Source organism: Pelodiscus sinensis, chromosome 2 (assembly GCF_049634645.1).
Source record: "Pelodiscus sinensis isolate JC-2024 chromosome 2, ASM4963464v1, whole genome shotgun sequence".
Classification (NCBI taxonomy): domain Eukaryota; kingdom Metazoa; phylum Chordata; order Testudines; family Trionychidae; genus Pelodiscus; species Pelodiscus sinensis.
The window spans coordinates 194728076-194750567 of record NC_134712.1 but is presented as its reverse complement, the minus strand read 5'-3'; the positions used below and the strand labels follow the sequence as shown (position 1 = coordinate 194750567).

General features: G+C 43.0%; 1 protein-coding gene across 7 annotated transcripts in view; it reads left to right on the top strand.

The window, feature by feature from the left end:
• WIPF3 (WAS/WASL interacting protein family member 3) overlaps positions 1-22492 on the top strand; it is a 57070-nt gene that overhangs the window by 31263 nt on the left and 3315 nt on the right. For 5 of the 7 annotated variants that reach the window (XM_075922137.1, XM_075922138.1, XM_075922139.1 and 2 more), the window contains 5 exons: positions 13857-13989; positions 15259-15387; positions 17511-18215; positions 20679-20834; positions 21699-21800. In XM_075922137.1, the coding sequence (XP_075778252.1) occupies positions 13857-13989; positions 15259-15387; positions 17511-18215; positions 20679-20834; positions 21699-21800 (1225 nt within the window). Of the gene's footprint in view, positions 1-11828; positions 12322-13856; positions 13990-14492; positions 14615-15258; positions 15388-17510; positions 18216-20678; positions 20835-21698; positions 21801-22492 lie in introns of those variants that run through there. The other 2 variants (XM_006133226.4, XM_006133227.4) reach the window with 2 other exon arrangements.

Here is a 22492-nt window from a genome sequence, read left to right as displayed (position 1 = left end):
GCCTCTCCTGCCCCTGCAGAGACGGTACTGGGGGGGAAAGGCTTTTAAGCCAGTTCCCCCCAGTACCAGCTTGTGTCGTCCCCCCCCCCATTGCTGCCTCTAATAGAGGCAACAAAAGGGGTGGGGGAAGCAACTAGCCAAGTTCCTACCTGACTATCCGATAAGTGACTAGTCAACTAAGATTAACTTTTGCTTACATCCCTATTCCAAAGCCCCGGGTGGGAGGGCTGAAGCTCCCTGGCAGTGGGGCTTGAGCTTCAACCCTAGGGTCCAGCAAGTCTTAACACCAGCCCTGACCCACTTTGGGGTCCCAACCCTGAGTCTGAAACCTCTGATTTAGATTAAATGTAAGCACTCATTCACATTTGAAAATTTTGGTCATAGTCCCTCAATCTGCCCAACATTTTGCTTGTTGCAGAGCTGATCCAGATTTTAAATAAGTTGTACAATATTTCATATTGTCTGAGCATGCAGGGTCTGTGTTATAGGAGGAGGATTTCACTAACTGGATGGGTGTGGTGTGCTGGTGAGTTGTCAGTACTAGGAGTGATGATGGAAATGAGTGCTGGTTTTCAGCTGCAGACAGTTAAAGACTCGTCTATGATACTTTTTTTTCCCTTTCAGTTTCCCACCATAGCTACCAAACAGGATATTGCAACCACATGCAGTATCTTTGGGGACCATATTGCGTTAAGAGTATGTATTGCTGTGTGCCAAGGACTGTATACAACTCTGGAGGAGGAGGGTTGCAACAACTCTGACTAGAACTGAGCAATGAGCATTATTCAGGAGAATCACTCAGGTTGTAAACATCTCCAGAGAGGTACTACTCTTGGGGAGTCTTGTTTATACTGGTTGAAACTGGGTTTTCTGAAGACCAACAGATGAAGAAATGGTTTTTGCTATACAAACTAACTTGGGTCCTTCTTTCTAATCCAGAAAACAGACAGACAGAATCGTCTGCCCAAGAGGAAGTACAATGATGAGAATGAGGAAGAAGTAGGGTAAATACAACCTACCTAAATATATACATTGCATGACCTTTTAAATTAGGGCAAGCATCAGATTAGAGTTTTCTGAATGGTTAATAAGTGAGGCTGTAGTTAATAATTACTGAGCTGAGCAGAGATAGCAGCATGAAACTGGTTCTGCCGTTCTTTGAGGGTAATAGCCGGCCATGAAGCTATCTGGTATGCGTCCTCCTCTCTTGTGCTCCATATGAAAGAATGCTTGGTAGGAATTCCTCACAGGACAGAGCTTGAAGCTTAACTTTCTAGAGGCCTGTTTACACACACAGATTTCCGTGTTTATCAAAGTAAACTGAATGCCTAGAATTAATTACTTTAAGAACATAAGAACAGCCGTACTGGGTCAGACCAAAGATCCATCTAGCCCAATATCCTGTCTACCGACAGTGGCCAACACCAGGTGCCCCAGAGAGGGTGGACCGAAGACAGTGATCAAGTGATTTGTCTCCTGCCATCCCTCTCCAGCCTCTGACAAACAGAGGCCAAGGACACCATTTTATCCCCTGGCTAATAGCCTTTTATGGACCTAACCTCCATGAATTTATCCAGCTTCTCTTTAAACTCTATTATAGTCCTAGCCTTCACAGCCTCCTCTGGCAAGGAGTTCCACAGGTTGACAACACGCTGTGTGAAGAAGAACTTCCTTTTATTAGTTTTAAACCTGCTACCCATTAATTTCATTTGGTGTCCTCTAGTTCTTCTATTATGGGAACTAATAAATAACTTTTCTTTATCAGCCCTCTCCACACCACTCATGATTTTATAGACCTCTATCATATACCCCCTCAGTCTCCTCTTTTCTAAACTGAAAAGTCCCAGTCTCTTTAGCCTCTCCTCATATGAGACCCGTTCCAAACCCCTAATCATTTTAGTTGCCCTTTTCTGAACCCTTTCCAAGGCCAAAATATCTTTTTTGAGGTGAGGAGACCACATCTGTACACAGTATTCAAGATGTGGGCGTACCATAGTTTTATACAGGGGCAGTAAGATATTCTGGGTCCTATTTTCTATCCCTTTCCTAATAATTCCTAGCATCCTATTTGCCTTTTTGACCGCTGCTGCACTCTGTGTGGAAGTTTTCAGAGAACTGTCCATGATAACTCCAAGATCTCTTTCCTGATTTGTCGTAGCCAAATTAGCCCCCATCATACTCTATGTATAGTTGGGGTTATTTTTCCCCTGACGTGCATTACTTTACACTTATCCACATTAAATTTCATTTGCCATTTTGTTGCCCAATCACTCAGTTTGGTGAGACCTTCTTGGAATCCCTCACAGTCTGCTTCTGTCTTGACTATCCTAAACAGTTTGGTATCATCTGCAAACTTTATTACCTCACTGCTTACCCCTTTCTCCAGATCATTTATGAATAAGTTGAAAAGGATTGGTCCCAGGACTGACCCTTGGGGTACACCACTAGTTACCCCTCTCCAATCTGAAAATTTACCATTTATTCCTACCCTTTATTTCCTGTCTTTTAACCAGTTCTCAATCCAAGAAAGGACCTTCCCTCTTTCTCAATCCAAAAAAGGACCTTTCAATCTGTGCCGCAGAATAGCAGTACAATAAACAGCCCTGATCCTGCAATTGGCTGTGCAGGTGGAGCCCAAATGAAGCAATCGTGGCTTCATGTGGGTGACAGGGTCTACAATGAGAAATTAGGGCTTTCATGTGACTAGTAAACCCCAAAAGCACATATACCAGCCTTCCTATTAGTAAAAAGAGTTTTAAAATAACTTTCTACTAAGCAGAACTTAGCTTTTTGTATTTGTTTGACATTTATATTTTTCTTTAGGTTCTTTTTTAACCTAGCAACTAGTTAAAGCAAACCTGCTGCATATTTGAAACAATTGCAATAAAAATGACTTAGGCTGTGTCTACACTGGGCCACTTATTCCGGAAAATCAGCCGCTTTTCCGGAATAAGCTGCGAGCTGTCTACACTGGCCCTTGAATTTCCGGAAAAGCAACGATGCTCTACTGTACAAAATCAGCCGCTATTCCGGAAAAACTATTCTGCTCCCGCTCGGGCATAAGTCCTTATTCCGGAACACTGTTCCGGAAAAGGGCCAGTGTAGACAGCCCAGTAATCTTTTCCGGAAAAAAGCCCCGATTGCGAAAATGGCGACCTGGGCTCTTTTCCGGAAAAGCGCGTCTACGTTGGCCACAGACGCTTTTCCGGAAAAAGGGCTTTTCCAGAAAAGCAGCCTGCCAATGTAGACGCTTCTTTTCCGGAAAAACTGAAAACGGAATAGTATTCTGTTTTAAGCAGTTCCGGAAATTCATGCCAGTGTAGACGTAGCCTTACTGTTTTTTCTCTCTGTTCTGTTTCTTGCCTACTAGAAATCTGATCTTTCTTTTCCTCATTGTTACCAAACTTCTGAGCATGGCTCTGTCAAATTGACAATTCTCTGTATAAAATAAAAATCAATAAATACTGTTGCCTGCTGGGCAGACCGCAGCTGCAAAAAACTGAATGGTAAATTCCAAGTGTAGTTATAATCTAGTAATCAAGTCTGAGATACTCTGGGCTTCACACTAGATTGTGTATGTTGACAATTAGAGCTGATTAGGAATTTTTAATGAAAGAATAAATCCTGATTTGTCAAAATTGCTTGCTAGGAAGGGTCAACTTTGCAAGATTTCTTAAGAGTAGGATTAAATTTCTAGTTGAGAGAGTGACACACTCAAGGACAGCCAATAAATAGCCTAGTGCTTAGCAAAAAGCCTAGTGGTTTGCTGGCATGTGGGTACTCTGGATTGAGGTCCCTGCTCTCTTTGAAGATGGCAGGCAGGCAATGTATGTGTGCCTTGTTCTCTCTTCCTCTCTCTTCTCCTGACAAAATTTTTTTTGAAAGATCTCAGTTTCAGTTCCTGATGTGGAACAGGAAACATTTCGAAAATCTCAAAACTGTGTGTGGAATGGGAAAACTGTTTCTTGCCCTGCTCTACATGTATTGCCCACTGTTAGGATGCATCGTGTAATACAAACACTGGGTACAACTAGAGATTATTGGTCTCCAACCATCTTTGCACTGCATTCCCCTCCCAAATACTGGGAATGTAAAATTCCATTTCATTGGTTACCGGTTAAACAATACATTGACCAATTAAAAGGGGTGAGAGGGGGACCACTCCAGCCTGGCTAGAGATGTCCCCCTGCCAGCAACTGGGCTGGAATGCTCCACCACCACCACCACAGGCAGGGGCTATGCTGGCCAGGATACCAGAGCAGACCCTGCCTGCTGTGGAATAGGGCACCCCATAGGTAGAGGTTGTGCCAGCATCCTACGCCTGCCTGTGGGGTGCCCACGCCTGCCATGAGCAGGGGCTGAGCTGCAGTAGCCCCCTGCCCGCAGCGGCCCTCCCACCTCCCCGGGGCTGGAGCAGCCCACAGCAAGTGCCTACGGTGACTACAGTAGGGCCTACAGAAGAAATAAACTGGATTGATTATGAAATGGTTCATTACACATTAACAGTGTTAAATGAGTCAGGGAATAGAGTACAGTGCCCTTAGATAGAATTACACTTTATTTGAATTTATGATTATGGCACTTCAATGCTGGCAGTCACTGATTGGGTCACTTTTCCCTTCAGTGGATTAATTTGTCATGAAACTGATTGAGACAGGGTTCGGTAAGCTGCCTTCTTTCCTGTCTGGGAGGGAACCTGTTTCTACCTGTTTAGCCACAGACTTTAAAACATAATATCATTAAGTATCCATATTTCTTTGGATTGTGTTCATATATGTTTCACCAGTGTGTCACTGACTTTCAGAAAGAACTCAATCTAGACAATTTCATAATACAGTAGTACTAGATTCAATTATTTATCACTTGCAGTTTAGCTCCCGCCGCCCTCTTTGCTGACCCATCAGCCTTTGAAGTGGGTTCTTTTGAGGGTTACCCCTCAAACCAAAGTTTATTTAAACTGCAAGGACGAAGTTACGAAATCCGATTGTGAAGGATGCTGTATGCTCCGACTTCCGCCACTTGTGTTTGTTGAAATGCAACTTGTTGTTTCCAGCCATCTCCTCTCCTGGCTGTCTTGATGGTCCTGTTTACTGCGTATATGTACATTGAGGTAAATGCAAAGGTAAAAGGAAGCTGCTGGGTTCTGGTGTGATGTACCGGTAAATGATTGGCTGGTTGGGGACGGGACTCTGGAGGCTGCTGGTGGAGTGACAAAATGACTTGTACAAAGTCTGCTATGGCAGTGTATGGGGGTGAGTACAGGTGTACTTAGTGCCACTCTGACATCCATGGCTGTGTGACAGTGCTTCATCATGCTCTTGTCTAACCACAAACCATTCAGACCACCTTCTGCTCAACAATATTATCTCTCAGCACCTTGACAAACGTGCTCAGCTGTGTATCTACCGTAGCATACAGTCTTTAGCTCACTCAGTCAAGTGTGGGAAGAGACGTATTTTCCCGGGAAGATCTCTCCTGGCTCTGGATCCTCTCTCTGATGAGCACTTCCTTCTTGTGGCTTCTCTACTTCCTGGGCTAATGGGCTAATTAGCTTTGTAGCTCTCTCTCCTGCCCATCCTCAGTCTTTCAGTGAGGCACAATTTTGCCCCTTAGGTTTATTCTGGGTGATATAATTAATAATCCAGTGATCAGTGTGCTGGCACAGCTGCTGTTGCCACGCTCTCTGCCACAGGCTTTCTAAAACCCGTGTGGGAGGAACAAAAGACTGCAGGTGCAATTTTGATGGGCTATTCACTTGTTTAATAAGGCCAACTCTCTCTTGAATTGCACTGGGAAACAGATTAAGAATGCATTTCAAAATCAAGTTCAAAAGTACCCTCCATATAACAGGGTTATAGAATCATAGAATACTAGGACTGGAAGGGACCTCAAGAGGTCATAGAGTTCAGTCCCTGCCCTCATGGCAGGACCAAATACTGTCTAGACCACCCTGATAGACATTTATCTAACCTACTCTTAAATATCTCCAGAGATGGGGATTCCACAACTTTCCTGGGCAATTTATTCCAGTGTTTGACCACCCTGACAGTTAGGAACTTTTTCCTAATGTCCAACCTAAACCTCCCTTGCTGCAGTTTAAGCCCGTTGCTTCTTGTCCTATCATCAGAGGCCAAGATGAACAAGTTTTCTCCCTCCTCCTGATGACACCTTTTTAGATACCTGAAAACGGCTATCATGTCCCCCCTCAATCTTCTCTTTTTTAAACTAAACAAAACCAATTCCTTCAGCCGTCCTTCATAGGTCATGTACTCTAGACCTTTAATCATTCTTGTTGCTCTTCTTTGGACCCTCTCCAATTTCTCCACATCTTTCTTGAAATGTGGTGCCTAGAACTGGACACAGTACTCCAATTGAGGCCTAACCAGAGCAGAGTAGAGTGGAAGAATGACTTCTCGTGTTCTTGCTCACAACACACCTGTTAATGCATCCCAGAATCATGTTTGCTTTTTTTTGCAACAGCATCACACTGCTGACTCATATTCAACTTGTGGTCCACTATAACCCCTAGATCCCTTTCTGTCTTGCTCCTTCCTAGACAGTTACAGAATGGGAAGCATGTGTGAAACTGATTGTTCCTTCCTAAGTGGAGCACTTTGCATTTGTCTTTATTAAGCTTCATCCTGTTTACCTCAGACCATTTCTCCATTTTGTCCAGATCATTTTGAATTATGACCCTATCCTCCAGAGCCGTTGCAACCCCTCCCAGCTTGGTATCATCTGCAAACTTAATAAGCGTACTTTCTATGCCAATATCTAAATCGTTGATGAAGATATTGAACAGAGCCAATCCCAAAACAGGCCCCTGCGGAATCCCACTTGTTATACCTTTCCAGCAGGATTGTGAACCATTAATAAATACTCTCTGAGTACGGTTATCCAGCCAGTTATGCACCTATCTTGTAGAAGCCCCATCTAAGTTGTATTTGCCTAGTTTATTGATAAGAATATCAGGCAAGACCATATCAAATGCCTTACTAAAGTCTAGGTATGCCACATCTACCGCTTCTCCCTTATTGTCATCACTGTTGTGCTGGACACTTGTGTTGTCGTTGGCACACACATATCTTGCTACCCAAACAGATGTCCTTGAAGACACTGAAATGCCATTGATGGAAGACTAATCCAGATTATGACTGACTTGGTTATAGAACCTCCAGCTGTCAATAGACTAGCCAATAGATCAAATTATTCACCCATTCGGTTTCTATTGTATAAGGAGAATTACAATGCTTTAATTTTATCACCACTGATCTTAGGCTCCATCAGTTCCACAGCTTTTTAGATTTCTTCCAGCATTAGCCAGTCACTTATATCTCCAAGTAAGAGCAGTATTATCCACATACTCAAGATCCTCTAAAGATGAATTTTTAAATTTCAGATTTCATACTCTGGCCTCAGCTTTTTTCATCAATCTGTTAATAATATTGGTAAGAGGGTACATCAGGAATGCATTCTGATATTAGTGAAAATCAGTCTGTAATGCAACTGGCTTTGACACATGAAAGAAAAGACATGGAAATTCTGAAATTCCATCTTCTGTTTACAATAGAACCAAGTTTCAGAATTCAGCACCATCTTCTACTACACTCAAAAGAGTTAGACCATATGGTGATAGTTTTTCCATAATACAGAGGTGGGAGAAGTACCTGATATAAAGACTGTGTATCAATTCCTGCAGCAACGTCAGTGTCTGAGCAATGGGATTATAGACTAGTCAATCCTTAAGTGATGTGAGAAAAAGGACTCTCTTGGCTGAAGAGTAGAAAGACTGAATGTTGATGCATGCAGGAGACATAGAGGAACTCAAACATGGAGGCTATGTCTAGACTGGCATGATTTTCCACAAATGTTTTTAATGGAAAAGTTTTCTGTTAAAAACATTTGCGGAAAAGAGCGTCTAGATTGGCATGGACGCTTTTCCGCAAAAGCACTTTTTGCGGAAAAGTGTCCGTGCCAATCTAGACGCACTTTTCCGCAAAAAAGCCCCGATCGCCATTTTTGCGATCGGGGCTTTTTTGCGCAAAACAAATCTGAGCTGTCTACACTGGCCCTTTTGCGCAAAAGGACTTTTGCCCGAATGGGAGCAGCATAGTATTTCCGCAAGAAGCACTGATTTCAGACAGTAGGAAGTCAGTGTTCTTGCGGAAATTCAAGCGGCCAGTGTAGACAGCTGGCAAGTTTTTCCGCAAAAGCAGCTGCTTTTGTGGAAAAACTTGCCAGTCTAGACACAGCGGGAGAGCTGTGGCTCGTAGTGATCCGACCTTTTGGTTGTGGAAATACAGAGTTAAGCAAGTCCTGTATTTTGTTAGAGCTAAGTAAAGTGATTTTCCAAAGTTACATGGGAAGCTTAGCAGTGCTGGGAATCTCAATCTAGTACTTTAATCACCCAGCTCTCTCCCCATTGTGCAACATTACATATTGGCTAGATAACATCATTCTTCTTAATTTAGTTTAAGCCCAGAAGGGATCTTAGATCTAGTCTGACTTTGTGTATATCACAGGCCATTAAATTTTACCTACTTACCCTGTACTGAGTCCAATAACTGGTGTTTTATATTGTTATGCCTTTCTTTATTAAAAAGCCTTGCAGTGACTGGTATTTTCTCTCTGTGACGATCTGCAGTAATCAAGTCATATCACAGTCTACTTTTTATAAGCTTGAACTCTAAGTCTCCCAACTATAAGCGGTTTTTCTCCAGCCCTCAAACCTTTTTTGTTTTTGGGGTGGTTTTCCCCCCCTCCCCTCTCAGTTTTTTCAATATCCTTTAATTTATACACAACTGAACTGCATGGAAGTATCGTTCTCGCCAATAATTTTTTGGCTCTGACTTGCAACTCCCCTGTTTATACATTCGAGGGTTGCATTTGCCCAGTGCGATGCTGTGACAAAAAAAGAGCTCTCATGTTGAACTGTTTGTCTGCTGTGACCCCTAAAACCTTTTCTGAGTCATTGCTTTCCGGGATACAAGTCGCCCGTTCTGGAGGGATGACCTGGATTTCTTGTTCCAGGTTATCTTGTTGTGACGTAGTGGGGGAGAACTTTCTGCTTTCTATGGGTCTGTGGTAACCCCACTGGCTGCCGCCGGTACCACAGCCCAGAAGGACAGGGATGGGGCATTATGCAAAGAGATCTCTCAACCTGTTCGACCAGCTACCCCCCATGGAGAGGAACAAAGGAAGGTGGATGCTGCCCCTGGCTGGGGGGCAGGGCTGGAAGAGGGTTAGTTAGTTTCTGTCTGGGAGCATGGAGGAAGCAGCCTCAGCAACAGGCTGGGGGGTTTAGAAGCCGGACCCCCCCCCCACCCCATATCAAGGGGGGCTGAGGCATCCTAGGCCTGCCCTGTAACCTGATGACATCTGTGCTGTGCTGTATCCTGGAGAAGCAATAAACCACCTCTCTTCTACTGGCTGGTGGAGTCTGTTCGTGCCATTTCAGGGGTGCAGGAGGCGGGGGACCCCAATGCGCCGTCACACTTGTAACATTGGGCTGTATTAAAACATACTTTGTTTGAAGAGGTCCAGATCATTCTGTATGACTGCCCAGTCCTCTTTCCAATTTACCATTCCACTAATCTTTGTGTCATCTGCAAATTGTATCAGTAGGGATATTTATATTTTCAGATCTTTACTTTCAGGTCATCGATGAAAATGTTGAATAGCATAAGGCATAATACAAATCCCTATGGAACCCTGCTATGAACTCCCCTGTTTGATGATGATTCCTTATTGACAACAACTTTTTGAGTTGTCAGTTCTTAATCCATTTAATGTGTGCTTTATTGGTATTGTGTGGTATTAATAATTCAAGAGAGAAAGTGGTACAGCCTTACTAAAGCCTAAGTGTGTATTATATCTACATAAAAAGGATAATCTCAAATGTCCAGTATTGGCTTCTGTCATAGATTATGGATGTGAACCAATGGTCCGATCTGATGTTCTAAATCTTATGTAATATCCAGCAATAAAGAATTTTTGGGATATGAATGTTGGGGTGCTTGGTACATTAGAAAGAAATCTGATGAGGTTTAACAAGGACAAGTGCAGAGTTTTGCCCTTCGGACGGAAGAATCCAAAGCTTTGTTACACATTGGGGAACAACTGGCTAGGTAGCAGTTCAGCAGAAAAGGATCTGGGGATTACAGTGGATGAGAAGCTGGTTGTGAGTCAACAGTGTGCCCTTGTAGCCAAGAAGGCTAATGGCATATTAGGGTGCATTAGGAGGAGCATTGCCAGCAGATCTAGAGAAGTGATTATTCCCCTTTATTTGGTTCTGGTGAGGCCCCATCTGGAATATTGTGTCTAATTCTGGGCCCCCCACTCACTACAGAAAGGATGTGGATGCCTTGGAGAAGGTCCGGCAGAGGGCAACTAAAATGATAAGGGGCCGGAGCACTTGACCTGCAAGGAGAGGGATTTGATAGCAGCCTTCAACTTCCTGAAAAGAGGTTCTAAAGAGGATGGAGAGAAGCTATTCTCAGTAGTGATGGATGGCAGAACAAGGAGCAATGGTCTCAAGTTACAGTGGGGGAGGTCTAGGTTGGATATTAGGAAAAACTATTTCACTAGGAGAGTGGTGAAGCACTGGAATGGGTTACCTAGGGAGGTGGTGGAATCTCCATCCCTAGAAGGTTTTTAAGTCTTGGCTTTACAGAGCCCTGGCTGGAATGATTTAATTGGGGTTGGTCCTGCTTTGGGAAGGGGGCTGGACTTGATGACCTCATAAGGTCTTTTCCAGCCCTATGATGCTAGGATAGATAAGAGAGCCTCTATAATAAATGGATTTAAAATAACAGCATGAATAGTGCCTGTTAATGCAGAAATAACATGGCTTCCACTTATCAGCTTAAATTTAGCTGGTGTAATTGTAGGACATGTAAAGGGAAAATATGGTGAAGCTGAGTGAGGTAAGAAATATAGCATTTCTTTACATAGAGGCTACTCGATGTGTGACTCATTCTGTTTCTGTAAGAAATTATTTAACATGACATTCTTTTGTGTGTGAAATAATAGAGCAATGTGGTTACCTAGGAAATGAGAACCAACCAATTTAATTTCATTTTATGTTACCTTAGGTATCTCTGGCATTTAATAAAACAAATGATCTCCACATTCTTGTCTGATTCACTTTTGATTTTCAGTGAAGGACTGAGACATTTCCTATTCTGTAAATATAGTTGCTCCTTTAGTGTAAAAAAGCACTTTGTAAGAGTGATACCTTTTGTGTTTTAGCTATACTCCCTCTGTGACTGCCAAAGAAAATGCATTTGTCTTCCTGCTCAAGACACTTCTGTGTATATTTTTAAGATTGAAGGTCTAACCCTAATGAAGAGCTCATTTCTGTCTTCCGGCTGCACTAGTTTACACAATTTCTTATGTATTCTGTATAATGCCAGCATAACACAACAGTGTATCCCTAGCTAATTCTGCTTTCTGAATAGATATCTGTATCATAGCCAAGTGATGGTGCTTGTAAAGGTCTGTCTGCAGCTAATCAATTGGAGCAGGTTTCCTTGTAAATTCGTATTTCTTCCCTGACTGGGATATTTGTGCTAAAGAGTACCAGCACTCACTTCACTATTAAAGTGTCACAGACTACATAGGTGTGGGCAGTGCTGCAAACAAGAAATCCATAGGAGAATTCTGACAGGCATGCAGCTAAGCTACATTGCTACTCCCAGCCTACTTTGATCTTGTAATAGCAAAAGAGAATCCATATGAAGCTACTCAACAGCACAGTCAATCACCAGGCACATGAGAGTGCTCCAGCCATGAAGATTATATATTAAAGTACAATACGGAGGAGTATGAGGGGGAAGTATTTGATGTCAAGATTCCTACAGTTCTATCTTACAATAATACAGTTTGGATTTGCAGAATGAAGCATTCCCTCTTTGTGCAATGTCTCATATGCACACACCCTCCCCCAAAAATATATAAAGGGAATTTAGGATTTGTTAGATTAGAGGGGACACTGTGTTGGACTGTGACAGAATTTAATCTACTACAGATTGCGTACTGAAATACATAGTCTTCCAGTAGCCTACCTGCTCACAAGAATGGAGCAGGCAGAGTAGACAGCTGGTATAATATGTGAAGACATGAACCCGGAAACAAATACACAGCTGTTGGATCTAATTTTAAACCTAACACTCTTGATCGGGTAGCTTTAGATCCTAATTAACAGGCTATGGCTAAATTTACTTCTGGGAGTAAGGAGAAGAAAGTTTGAAGAAAGTGGTGAAAAGCTTTTGTTAAAAACAAGCTATATTTGCTCCGGTTATGGTTCGTCCATTTGTCAGAGTAAGTATTGTGAATTTTTAAGGAAAAAAGTGACTGGAAATAAATTCCAGCTGGTATGAACCCTATGACATTGCTTATATTAGTCAGCCTTTCAGAGCTTTAATAACCAGAATTATATAGTGCTTGTAGTTTAAACTTTGTTTAAAGCATATGGGAAAGCACGACTGTTATTTAAATTAAGGAATTATCCAAGAATGACTACCTTTTTTCAATGTCCTATTGAAGAATATCTGGTCAGTCTCAGAAAGTTATTACTGAGTTTTTACATCAGATAGCAAGAATGTAATACTCGTTACTGTCACCAAAGAGTGCCACCTAATGGACATTTACAAATCCAGATTTTTTTTTAAACTGAATAAAAACAGGCAATCAAATGCAAGTTTAAATTATATTTTAAATGTATCTGATTATTTCTAGTCATATAGTGGCTTTTAAATATTTTCAATCTTGTTTTTCACTCACAGTTCTCAAATAGGAATGTTTAAGACACCCTTCAAGACATAGTAAATATAAAGTGAAATAGGGGCAATAATTTACTAAAGAAATGGGTCTTCTGTGTTTGTTATTAACTGTGTTCAGGAGGGATAACTTGGCTATAATATCTTGCTCTGGACTTGATTATAAAGAGTTCTTATGTTCTAGAACAATCCAGTGTCACCCATCCATTGGCTTTGGACTTCTCTACTATGTCCTTTTTACCTGTTGAAAGAAAAGCCACATGACTAGACATCTGAAATCAGAACAGATTTCTGCTTTTTTATTTTATTTTGGAGAGTGCCATATTTGTAAAAAATATTTAGGAGGGGGGACCCAAGATTTTATATTATTGTGGTCATACCAAGACAACTTTACATTAATAGGCCTTAAATAAACTGTAGGATATTGTTTATTCAGCTAAATTGATTTGAAAGCAATCTATTTAAACTGTTTAAATCTATGCACACCCCTAATACAGAAGCATATAAACCCTGTTTAAATATCTGAATTATGATATAATCAAGATTTAACCCAACGTGCTATGGTGTGATCATACCAGTACTGCAGTAGCCATGCTAATGATGAAATGTTCTTTTTTAACAAGGAAGGACAAAGACAGAAAAAAATGAATTGTGTTCTCAAATGGCTTTTGAAATCTTCATATTATAAATCATTGTAAGTAAAATAAAAAGATATATGTGCCCTCCAAGTTGGAATTACACAATGATGGAGGGAGGCAGGCCCTGGTTATTCTAGGCACATTGGTAGTTCACTTGCCTGGAAGTCAGACTGAAATGAAAGTGTGTCCTTTGTTTTGTTCAGGTGAAATTAAATAGTGCTGGTAGAGCTCCCTCTAATTTGTAACTTCTTAGCTTTCGTGTGTGTGTGTGACAGCTGTTGTGTTAATTTCAATAATATATAATTTAATACACGGTAATGAAGATTTCAATATAACTGCCTGGGATGCTTGCTTCATTCTGGTTTTAATATATTAAAATGTTATTTCTTGTGCTTCCTTTCTCAGCATTTGTTTCACTGCTTAATATTATCTTCAACAGGCTAGTACAGAGCCCCCAAAGCCCAGAAAGGAAGATCAAAAAGCTCGAAATGCATTGCTAGCAGACATTCAGCAAGGGACTCGCTTAAGGAAAGTTACCCAAATCAATGACCGAAGTGCACCACAGGTTGAAAGTAAGTGCGTAGCTCTTTTCAGCTCTGAGCAAGGGGCCCAGGCATGTCAAACTTTTGGGCTGAGTAGCCCTGTAGAAGCCAGTTGGACCACTTGTAAGATTAAGGGTCTTCAAAATTAGTCATGGCCTTGAGTTTCTCTAAGGCAGGGTTTCCCAATCCATGGGTCGGGACCCAAATGTGAGTTGCCATTACATTTCAAAAGTGTCTTCCCCAGGTGGTTCTGCCCCTCCCTCCCCCCGTTTTTGAATTTCCTTGGGTCACCAAGTCTTCCTGAATTGTCAAAATGGGTCCTCATCTGGAAAATGTTGGGAACAACTGCTCTACGGCCTAATTTAGTATGTACAACTACTGTGGGGAGAGTTTGGGATATCAGACTTAGAATCTACTCTAAGTCATAGGTTTTAGATTTGTTATTTAGCATTTTATAGCACCACTAGAAGAGTTATCAGGAGTTGTTTGGGTCCTTAACTCAAATGTTGTTTTTCTTCATTTAAATCATTGCTCAGGGATGAGGGGTTCAGTGTGCAGGCTTCCTGGGGAAAAGGGACAACCCCAGCCCTCTCACTGCAGCAACTTAAGGCCTGAGGAATCATGCATGTCCCCTGGTTGGGGGACAGACAAACAGGTGCGCGCACACACACACACACACACACACACACACACACACACACACACACTCAATTATATAATAGACAGCTGTCCCTTTCTCCATTCTTGCCCCATTGCCCCAATGGGGTTAACTATCCTGGTCCCCATCTCTGGCCCCCTTGCTGCCCTCTTGTCATTATACAGTATAACTGTCCCTGCTATCAGCCCTGACTTTCTGTTTTATGAGAAACAGTCACATTCCAGGCATATCCCATCGTCCTGACACAACCAAACCCTGACTTTGCTTCAAGTTATGATAAGAGGAAGCTGATATCAAATGTGGTGTTCCTAGCGCTTAGCGTTTAACTAACACTCTCAAATATATAGTAGATAAGTGCACTACGGTAGCCATTTCACAGCCAACATTAAATTTACACCCTTCTCAGAAAAGCTTACCACAAAATGATGGCTGAATCCTAAACTGTCCTAGCATTACTGATGCACCAGAGGGTGCTGTGCACTAAGATGTTGGATAAATAGTAACGTTATTTCTATAGAACCATCAGTAACTTTCCTTGATGTATATGTTAAAACAGCAGAATCAGGGGCTGTTGGTGCTCCTTGAAAGCCTGAATGTAGATAACAAAACACATTGATAGACCCCTTGTCTCCTTGTAACAGAATCCAGAGGACCTAACAGAGATGGAGGTGGTCCAGCAACCAGCAAAAGTAGTGCTCAACCATCATTGGGGGGCTTGTTTGCAGGTGGCTTTCCCATGCTGAAACCGATTGGCCAAAGAGACATGACAGGTAAGGACGCTTTTCCCCATGTTTGTAGGCTCTCACCTAAGGGAGTACTAAAGTGGCTGATAAACTGGAGAAAGTTGAGAGGAAAATGAACACACGTCTTTTGTAGCAAAGCCTTACAACCCAGCCTGGCTATAGGAAGTGTGTGTCTGTTTCATGTCTGCAGCAGTTATGGACTCCACAACAATTTCTTTTACTAGTCAGACCCCGCAGATCTCAAGGCATAGAGGCAGTGAGAAGATGAGGTCTCCTCCTTACAATGGCTCTGGGGTTCAAAAAGTGTGTGTGTGTGGGGGGTCCAATCTGCAGCGGACCACAGCATTAACAGATGTGACTGGTTTGGAAGAAATGACTTTGCTCGTAGATGACTGAAATTGCATCTAAATGCCCTCAAGCCAAACTCCATAAGAGGGGCCCTGCCTTCCATCCCTCTTTTAGTCTGGTCAGATAACACCGTGGTCGTTCTCTAGCCACAGAGACAAAGGGGAACCAAAAGCCTTCTCTCCATCTACTGTAAGCAGGCTGGATATCTTTGTCCCAAGGGCTTTCTACGACATGGGAAAGGGTCACCAAATAGGTAAGTGGTTATTGATTATATTGACTGCTAAGAGTTTCCAACTAGTCACTGGTTAAACTTCTGAGGTTCAAAAGGTTCTAGTCCCAGAGTCTGGCAGAACAGAAGTCAGGTTGTTAAGATCGGTGTCTGTCTGGGAACTCAGAGGTGTGCAACGGCAACACTCACACTGAGGGACGAGCAAAGCACTGAATACTTTTCTTCATAGAATTAGTAACACCAGTGTTCCAAACCAAGTGAGAAGGGAGCTACAGCGTAAAGTGAGGCCGATGTCCTTTGCACACACACTCGCCCTTCTCATGGAGCCCTAGGGGTGGAAGGCTGGCCGTGATCCACAAGGATCCCACTGTGCCTCAGGCACACCAAAAGTTCAGTGCTCAAGATCGAGGCATACCTAGTAGAGTTGTGAAGGATTAACTGGTGGGAGCGCATGCAGGTCCCTGTCTGCCATGGGCAGGGGGCTGCTCCAGCCCTGCAAGAGGCATGCTGCGAGCAGTGGCTGCTCCCAGTTGGAGCATCTCCTTCCATAGCTGGCCCAGGCACCCTGCGGGCAGGGGCTGCTCCGGTGGGGGCTGGGAGCCAGCAGCAGCAGTCCCCAGCCCAGAGCCCACTTTAGTCAGTTAAACGTTAGGTAAACCAGTTAATTGATTAACCAGCATTTTGCATCCCCAGTGCACGGTGGTTTGGCCTATTACAGGGTCTGGTGACTGTCCTGCATAATCATATAACTACCTGGCCTCCTTTCTCCATAACTAGCTTCCTTATCCTAATAACATTGAGGTATCCTTATTCTATGGGTTAGTAAAATTATGATCTCAACTTACTATTAATTGCATCAATTTGTTGCCATGTAAGTTTGCAGTTATGCATTTTCAGGTGTTGCAGTCCTAAAACAGCCAAAGCTGGTATGAGTTTGATTTCCTATGGTTACCTGGTATCACTTTATACAAGCTTTTAGCAAAAATACCTTAAGTAATCCATTTCTGGTTCCCCAGTAGCTTAGGATCACTGTTAGGGAACATGCTTATGCTAAGTCTCAGAGGCTTCAAAGCCTTAGGCTAGCTATTTAAACTAATGTCTTGCAGGGCATAGGCCTGCAGGTTTCTTACATTACCACTTAATAAGATACCTTTAATCTAATTCTGTGGGCTACAGAAAAGAAGTCTTCAACCAGGTGGCTCTCACAGATGCTCATTCTCTATAGAAGAGAGAGCATGTCCTGTTACATGGGGAAACTGAGGGAAAGAAATGAAGTGACTTGCTCAAGGTCAGCCAGCATGCCAGTGGCAGAGGTCTTCTGAGTTCCAGTCCAATTGCCTGGAACACTCTGTCTTCTCAGCCCCATCATGTTAGAGATTGTGCATTGCAGAAATATGTTTATGGCACATACATGGTGGAAGAGTGTGTCAAATCCCTTGCCGTATTTTAGTAAAAGTTTATGGAGCGAACAGGCCCAGCTCCTTTTCTGCACTGTTTTGCTCTAACAATTTCAAACCATGCTTACAGGTTGGTCTTTACTAATTTACCTGGAGGTCTGTGGTTTGTTTTCCAGCTGGCAAGGCCGGGCAGCTGCCTGGAGTACGAGGGCCTCCTCCAAAGTCTCCAGCCCCACTGAACGGCAGTGCCAAAGCAAACAGCAACATTGCAAGTCAACCTGATTGTCCAAGAGCAGCACACCCAACGGAGCTATTCAGTGGGCCACGACCAGGACCAGCTCGGCCCAGCATGCCTGCCCCTCCCCCACCTCCCCCAGTTTCTAGTAAACCTTCCCTTGTTTTCCCACCTCCTCCACCTCTTCCCTATCCTCTGGAAAAACCTGTAAAAGTGTCACCCCAGAATTTGGTTCCTCCTCCACCTCCACCACCTCCTCTGGGTGACAAGCCTGCCAAGGTTCAAGCAATGGCTTTGCATCTGCCACCACCCCCACTGCCCTTGGCACCACCTTGTGGCTTGCCAATCAGAACTGACTTTTCTAGCACTTCTCCCCCACAGCCTGATTTGAGGGATTATCCACCTCCAACTCCTCCCCCACCTCCACCACCACTGCCTCCTTCACCCAGGGGATCCTTGCTGCTGCTACCCTCCCCGATCTTTAACAGTACTGTGAGCAGCAGTGATGTTCCACCCCCACTACCCCCCAAATCTCCACACTTGCTGCTCCAAAAACCTGGTATTCAGTCTATGCCCCTCCCTCCCGCCCCTCCCTTCCCTCAGCCAGCTGCAGCAGTGCAAAAGAAGAGACAAGGTAGAGGTGCAGGTAAGTTTTGAAACTGAGTTTTCAAACCACACAAGGCTACAGGAAATATACAGCCCTAGCCAGGAAGCTATCGTGGCAGCAGACAACAAGATGCCAGGAGGAGCAGGGTCTAGCCCCTGAGTGTTGACAGGATCTCCGAACTTGGGAGTATAGATCACTGGGCTCCCAGTGGAAGCAGTTACTCCTACTAAGGGTTTTTATGCCTTACTGCTGAGAACTAATCAGTCGCTTTCTCTTCCTGGGAGCGGAGCAGGGCAGTAGGTTGGAAGCAACTTTGGGACAATCCTTTGGGATTTCCAAGGGAATCCGTAGGGAGAAAGTAATTCAAATTCCCCAACTCCAGTACACAAAAACCAAGCCTTTTGAAGCTGAGCCCTTAGGAGAGGGTCATTGTCTGCGGATCACCTGTTACAGAAGGCCAAGAACAAAGGGCCTTAGCTGTATAAAAGAAATGGCTGATCAGACCAGACTGCGTTCTAGATCTAATATGGATGAACGTGTAACCATAGGGAAAACCCTAGTTGTAGTCTTGGAAAAACTAAAACCTACCAAAGCTCCAGTTTGGAATTGAGGCTGAGGTCTTTTAACATGCAAGTTTTTATTGTTTTAATATTCTCTCTCTAATGCTTTTACTTCAAAAATAAATGTGCTTGCTTGTAACTGGAAAATACGCTGGTCATGGTCCTCCAAGAGAAGGCAAATCACAGGCACTAGTCTTTTTATACCACAGTGTAAAGCAGGAAGCTGATCAGCCTTAAAATCCCTGGTCAGCAAAGTGAGAGATGGTTTCTGCTCCAGAGAAGTGACAACAGAGAACCAGAACCCTACAGTGGGTGCCCTTTATGGACCCTGGGGGGGGGGGATGCGGGAGCAGTTACCCCAAAATTGACAGAGCAGGGGTGGGCAAAAGGGCCTCTGCGGGCTGGATTCAGCCTGCCACGCAGGTGGATCTGGCCTGCAAAGGCCCTGCTGCTCCCCTGCCCCTAGGCCAATTAGGTTCTGGGGGCAGGCGAGCACGCAAAGCCTCCTCCTGCCCTGCCAGGAGCATGTGGTGCTTTGAAGCGCCCCACATTGCTTGCAGGGTGGGGGGAGAGCAGAGGAGGCTTCGCATGCTCCCCCCCCGGCCCTATTTGGCCTAGGGGCAGGGGAGCACGGGCAGTCTCCTCCCACAGCAGGGACATGGGCACATAGGGGAAACGTGGGGGGGGGGGGGAAGAGACAAAAATCACTCCCTCACCCCTGGACCAATCATTGTCTCAGACGGAAGTATCTTGGCCCCGCCCCTTCCTGTGTGGTCCCCGGGAAAAAATTATTGCCCACTCCTGACAGAGGATAGTAGTATGTGTGGGATCTATGCCAGTGTGAATTCCCTAAGTGCTGGCAGAAGTGAAAGTAAGTACTGTGTGGCTACATCTACACTGCAGCGCTATTTTGGGATACCAGAGGTATCCCAAAATAGCTATTCTGCATTTTTTGAGCATGCCTGTTATTTCAAAATATAACAGGCTCGCTATTCCAACATCCCTGTAAACCATATTCCACGAGGAGTAACGGATGTTTTGGAATAGTGATTTATTTTGAAATAATTGCTGTGTAAACAGTGCCAAATTTTGAAAAAAGCTATGTAATTTGTGCAGCTTATTTCAAGCTACGGGTGTAGGGTAGACGCACCCTAAAAGGGCAAAGCACAGAGAGAAGTCACAGTCCTTATGGGAAAGAAACAGTAAAAAAAAGCAGGGGAAATGAGTTATTAACAACTGAAGAGAAGGGAGCTAGCTGAGCTATGCAGACAAAGGCAAAACTAATCAACTTGCTGTGTTCTGATGACCAGACAAGGAATGGGGGTCCAGGGTCACAGAGAAAATCCAGCAGGCTGGAGAAATCTTAGTGCCAACTCTTGGAGAGAAGCAGGGAAGAGGTTGATAGAAATTGCCTCTCTGCTCCATCTAAATGCATGATTGCAACAGGGATCAGGGACAGAGATCTACAGGTAGACCTAGAGAGGATACAGGTAGAGAGGGGCAGACTGCATCTGTAAAACCAGACCAGCTGCTTGTAGACAGAGTGCTGATTAGAAAAAAAATATGAAATTGGGTTTGTGGGACTGAGAAATACTTAGCTCCCCGTAATAAAAACAAGATGAAGGGCATAGTCTGAATCTTGCACATTGATCGTTATGTGCAGAGAGGAATGCATTGACAACATTTTTTAAAGCTATGGGAAACTCCTTTTAAATATAATGGGTCAGGTGTTGAGAGAGTGATGAGTATAGAATAGATGGAATCACTAGAGCAATAATGCTTGTAATGTGGCAGCTATAAAGTCACCTACTGCCATGGTGCCCTTTGGCTTTGAACTAAACATGGTATCAGATCTAAAGTCCTATCAGTTCCTTGTTTGGCAAAGCACTCATTCATCCATTTTTGTGTCTTTTCTTTATGTCTTTGTCTGCTTCTTTTTAAGTAAGCAGCACCGGGAAGCTAATTCCACCTCCGCTGCCTCCAGCAAGATCACCAACAACTGAGCTTACAAGCAAGTGTCCATATACCCAAGTCTCATCCTGGCCAGCTGCACATGAGTCCTATCCACAGCACAGAAATGGAAACATGCAAATCATTGGTAATATTTTCTAAATTAAACCTCTTTGTTGTACTTGAAAGATTTCAACACAAAAGTCTCATAAGTATACATGCTATTAAAAACCCATCTCTCACAAATCTTACAATAACTGTGAAAGTCCAGTGTGCATGAAGTCTATATTGGTTTGTATACTAATATTCACAGAACCAAGTGGTTTTATCCCCATTAACTTCTATAGGACAGGCGTTCCAAGGATACTTTTTTGTAGTTTGATGAGCTGGCTGTTTGTTCTTATCTTTGTTTCTAGCTACTTCATTACTCTAAAGCCAGGTGAGAATACATCAAATACCGTCCTAACATCATTGTAAGAAATTATTGTGATTGCCACAAGTATGCTATATGATTAGTAGTGAGATAGTGCAGCTGTGAACAAAAAAGGCACAGTCAATAAGATAATCCCACATAAAATGGAGTTTTTCCATAGCACAAACTGCGGCTGTTAAATATCGATTAATTTACTAGTCGAGTAGTTGATGGAATTTCCATTGACTATTAGACTAGTTGATAGGCACTTCTAATAGGTGCTCTTGTGCATTTCAAAGTTGGAACTCCGTGTGCAGCCTGGGGCCAGCAGGAAGGCCCACTGACTCTGGGCTCCATATGGGTGCTTCGGCTTTGAAATGCACAAGAGGCCCCAGCTGATAGAGGCAGCAAGGGAGGTGGGCAGCAACTAGTCCTTAACATCCTTAGCATGAACCACCATAAACATCATTGGGAAATCATTCAGGTACTTTCATTATAATAGTTAACTAAGTCATCTGTTTTCTTCCAGTGATAACTCAGTTTTAAGTGGCCAGAGTTAATTTTCCTAGTAATGGACTTTTTTTTTTTTTAATTCTCCAGATGACTTTGAGTCTAAGTTTACTTTCCATTCTGTGGAAGAATTCCCACCTCCTGATGAATTCAAGCCATATCAGAGAATTTATCCCAGCAAGGCACCTAGAGGTAAGTATTTAAAAATCTTGTTGCTGGGGAAATTATAATTGAGTTGCTAGAACACAATGAAAGTCTATAATGATTACTGTTCTAATGAATCCCAAAAACACAATAATGAATTGCCTTTCAGTAACATGGGCTGACATACCTCCAGTTTAATTGTACTTTTCACATTCTTTGAGGAGAAAGCTCTTAACTTTAAAAATACAGCTATGTAAGCAGGTGTAGTGTAGTATAGTACTGACTCTGCTTTAATGTGTCCATAAACTGGTGACATAAAAAATGAGTTGTGGTTTAATTACTGAACTATAATTAATCACTATAAACAAATATAAAAAATGGTTCCAGGTTTTCAAACCTGAATGCTTAAAATTGTATCCTACCTCTATATTTTGGCATATATATAAGAATTTAGAGTCTCAAAAGCATCAGTAAGCTGGAGAAAGCATGTGCTCAACCTTTGAAAATCAGATCTATTTGGAGAGCACTACTTCACCAACTCAGCTTTGAAAATAGGCATTTAAAAATAGGTAAATAAAATCACACATGTTCCTATTCTAACCTAGGCTACTGTTTATATAAACCCTATGGCTACGTCTACACTGGCATGATTTTGCGCAAATACTTTTAACACAAGAGTTTTTGCGTTAAAAGTATTAGCGTAAGAGAGCATCTATACTGGCATGTGCCTTTGTGCAAAA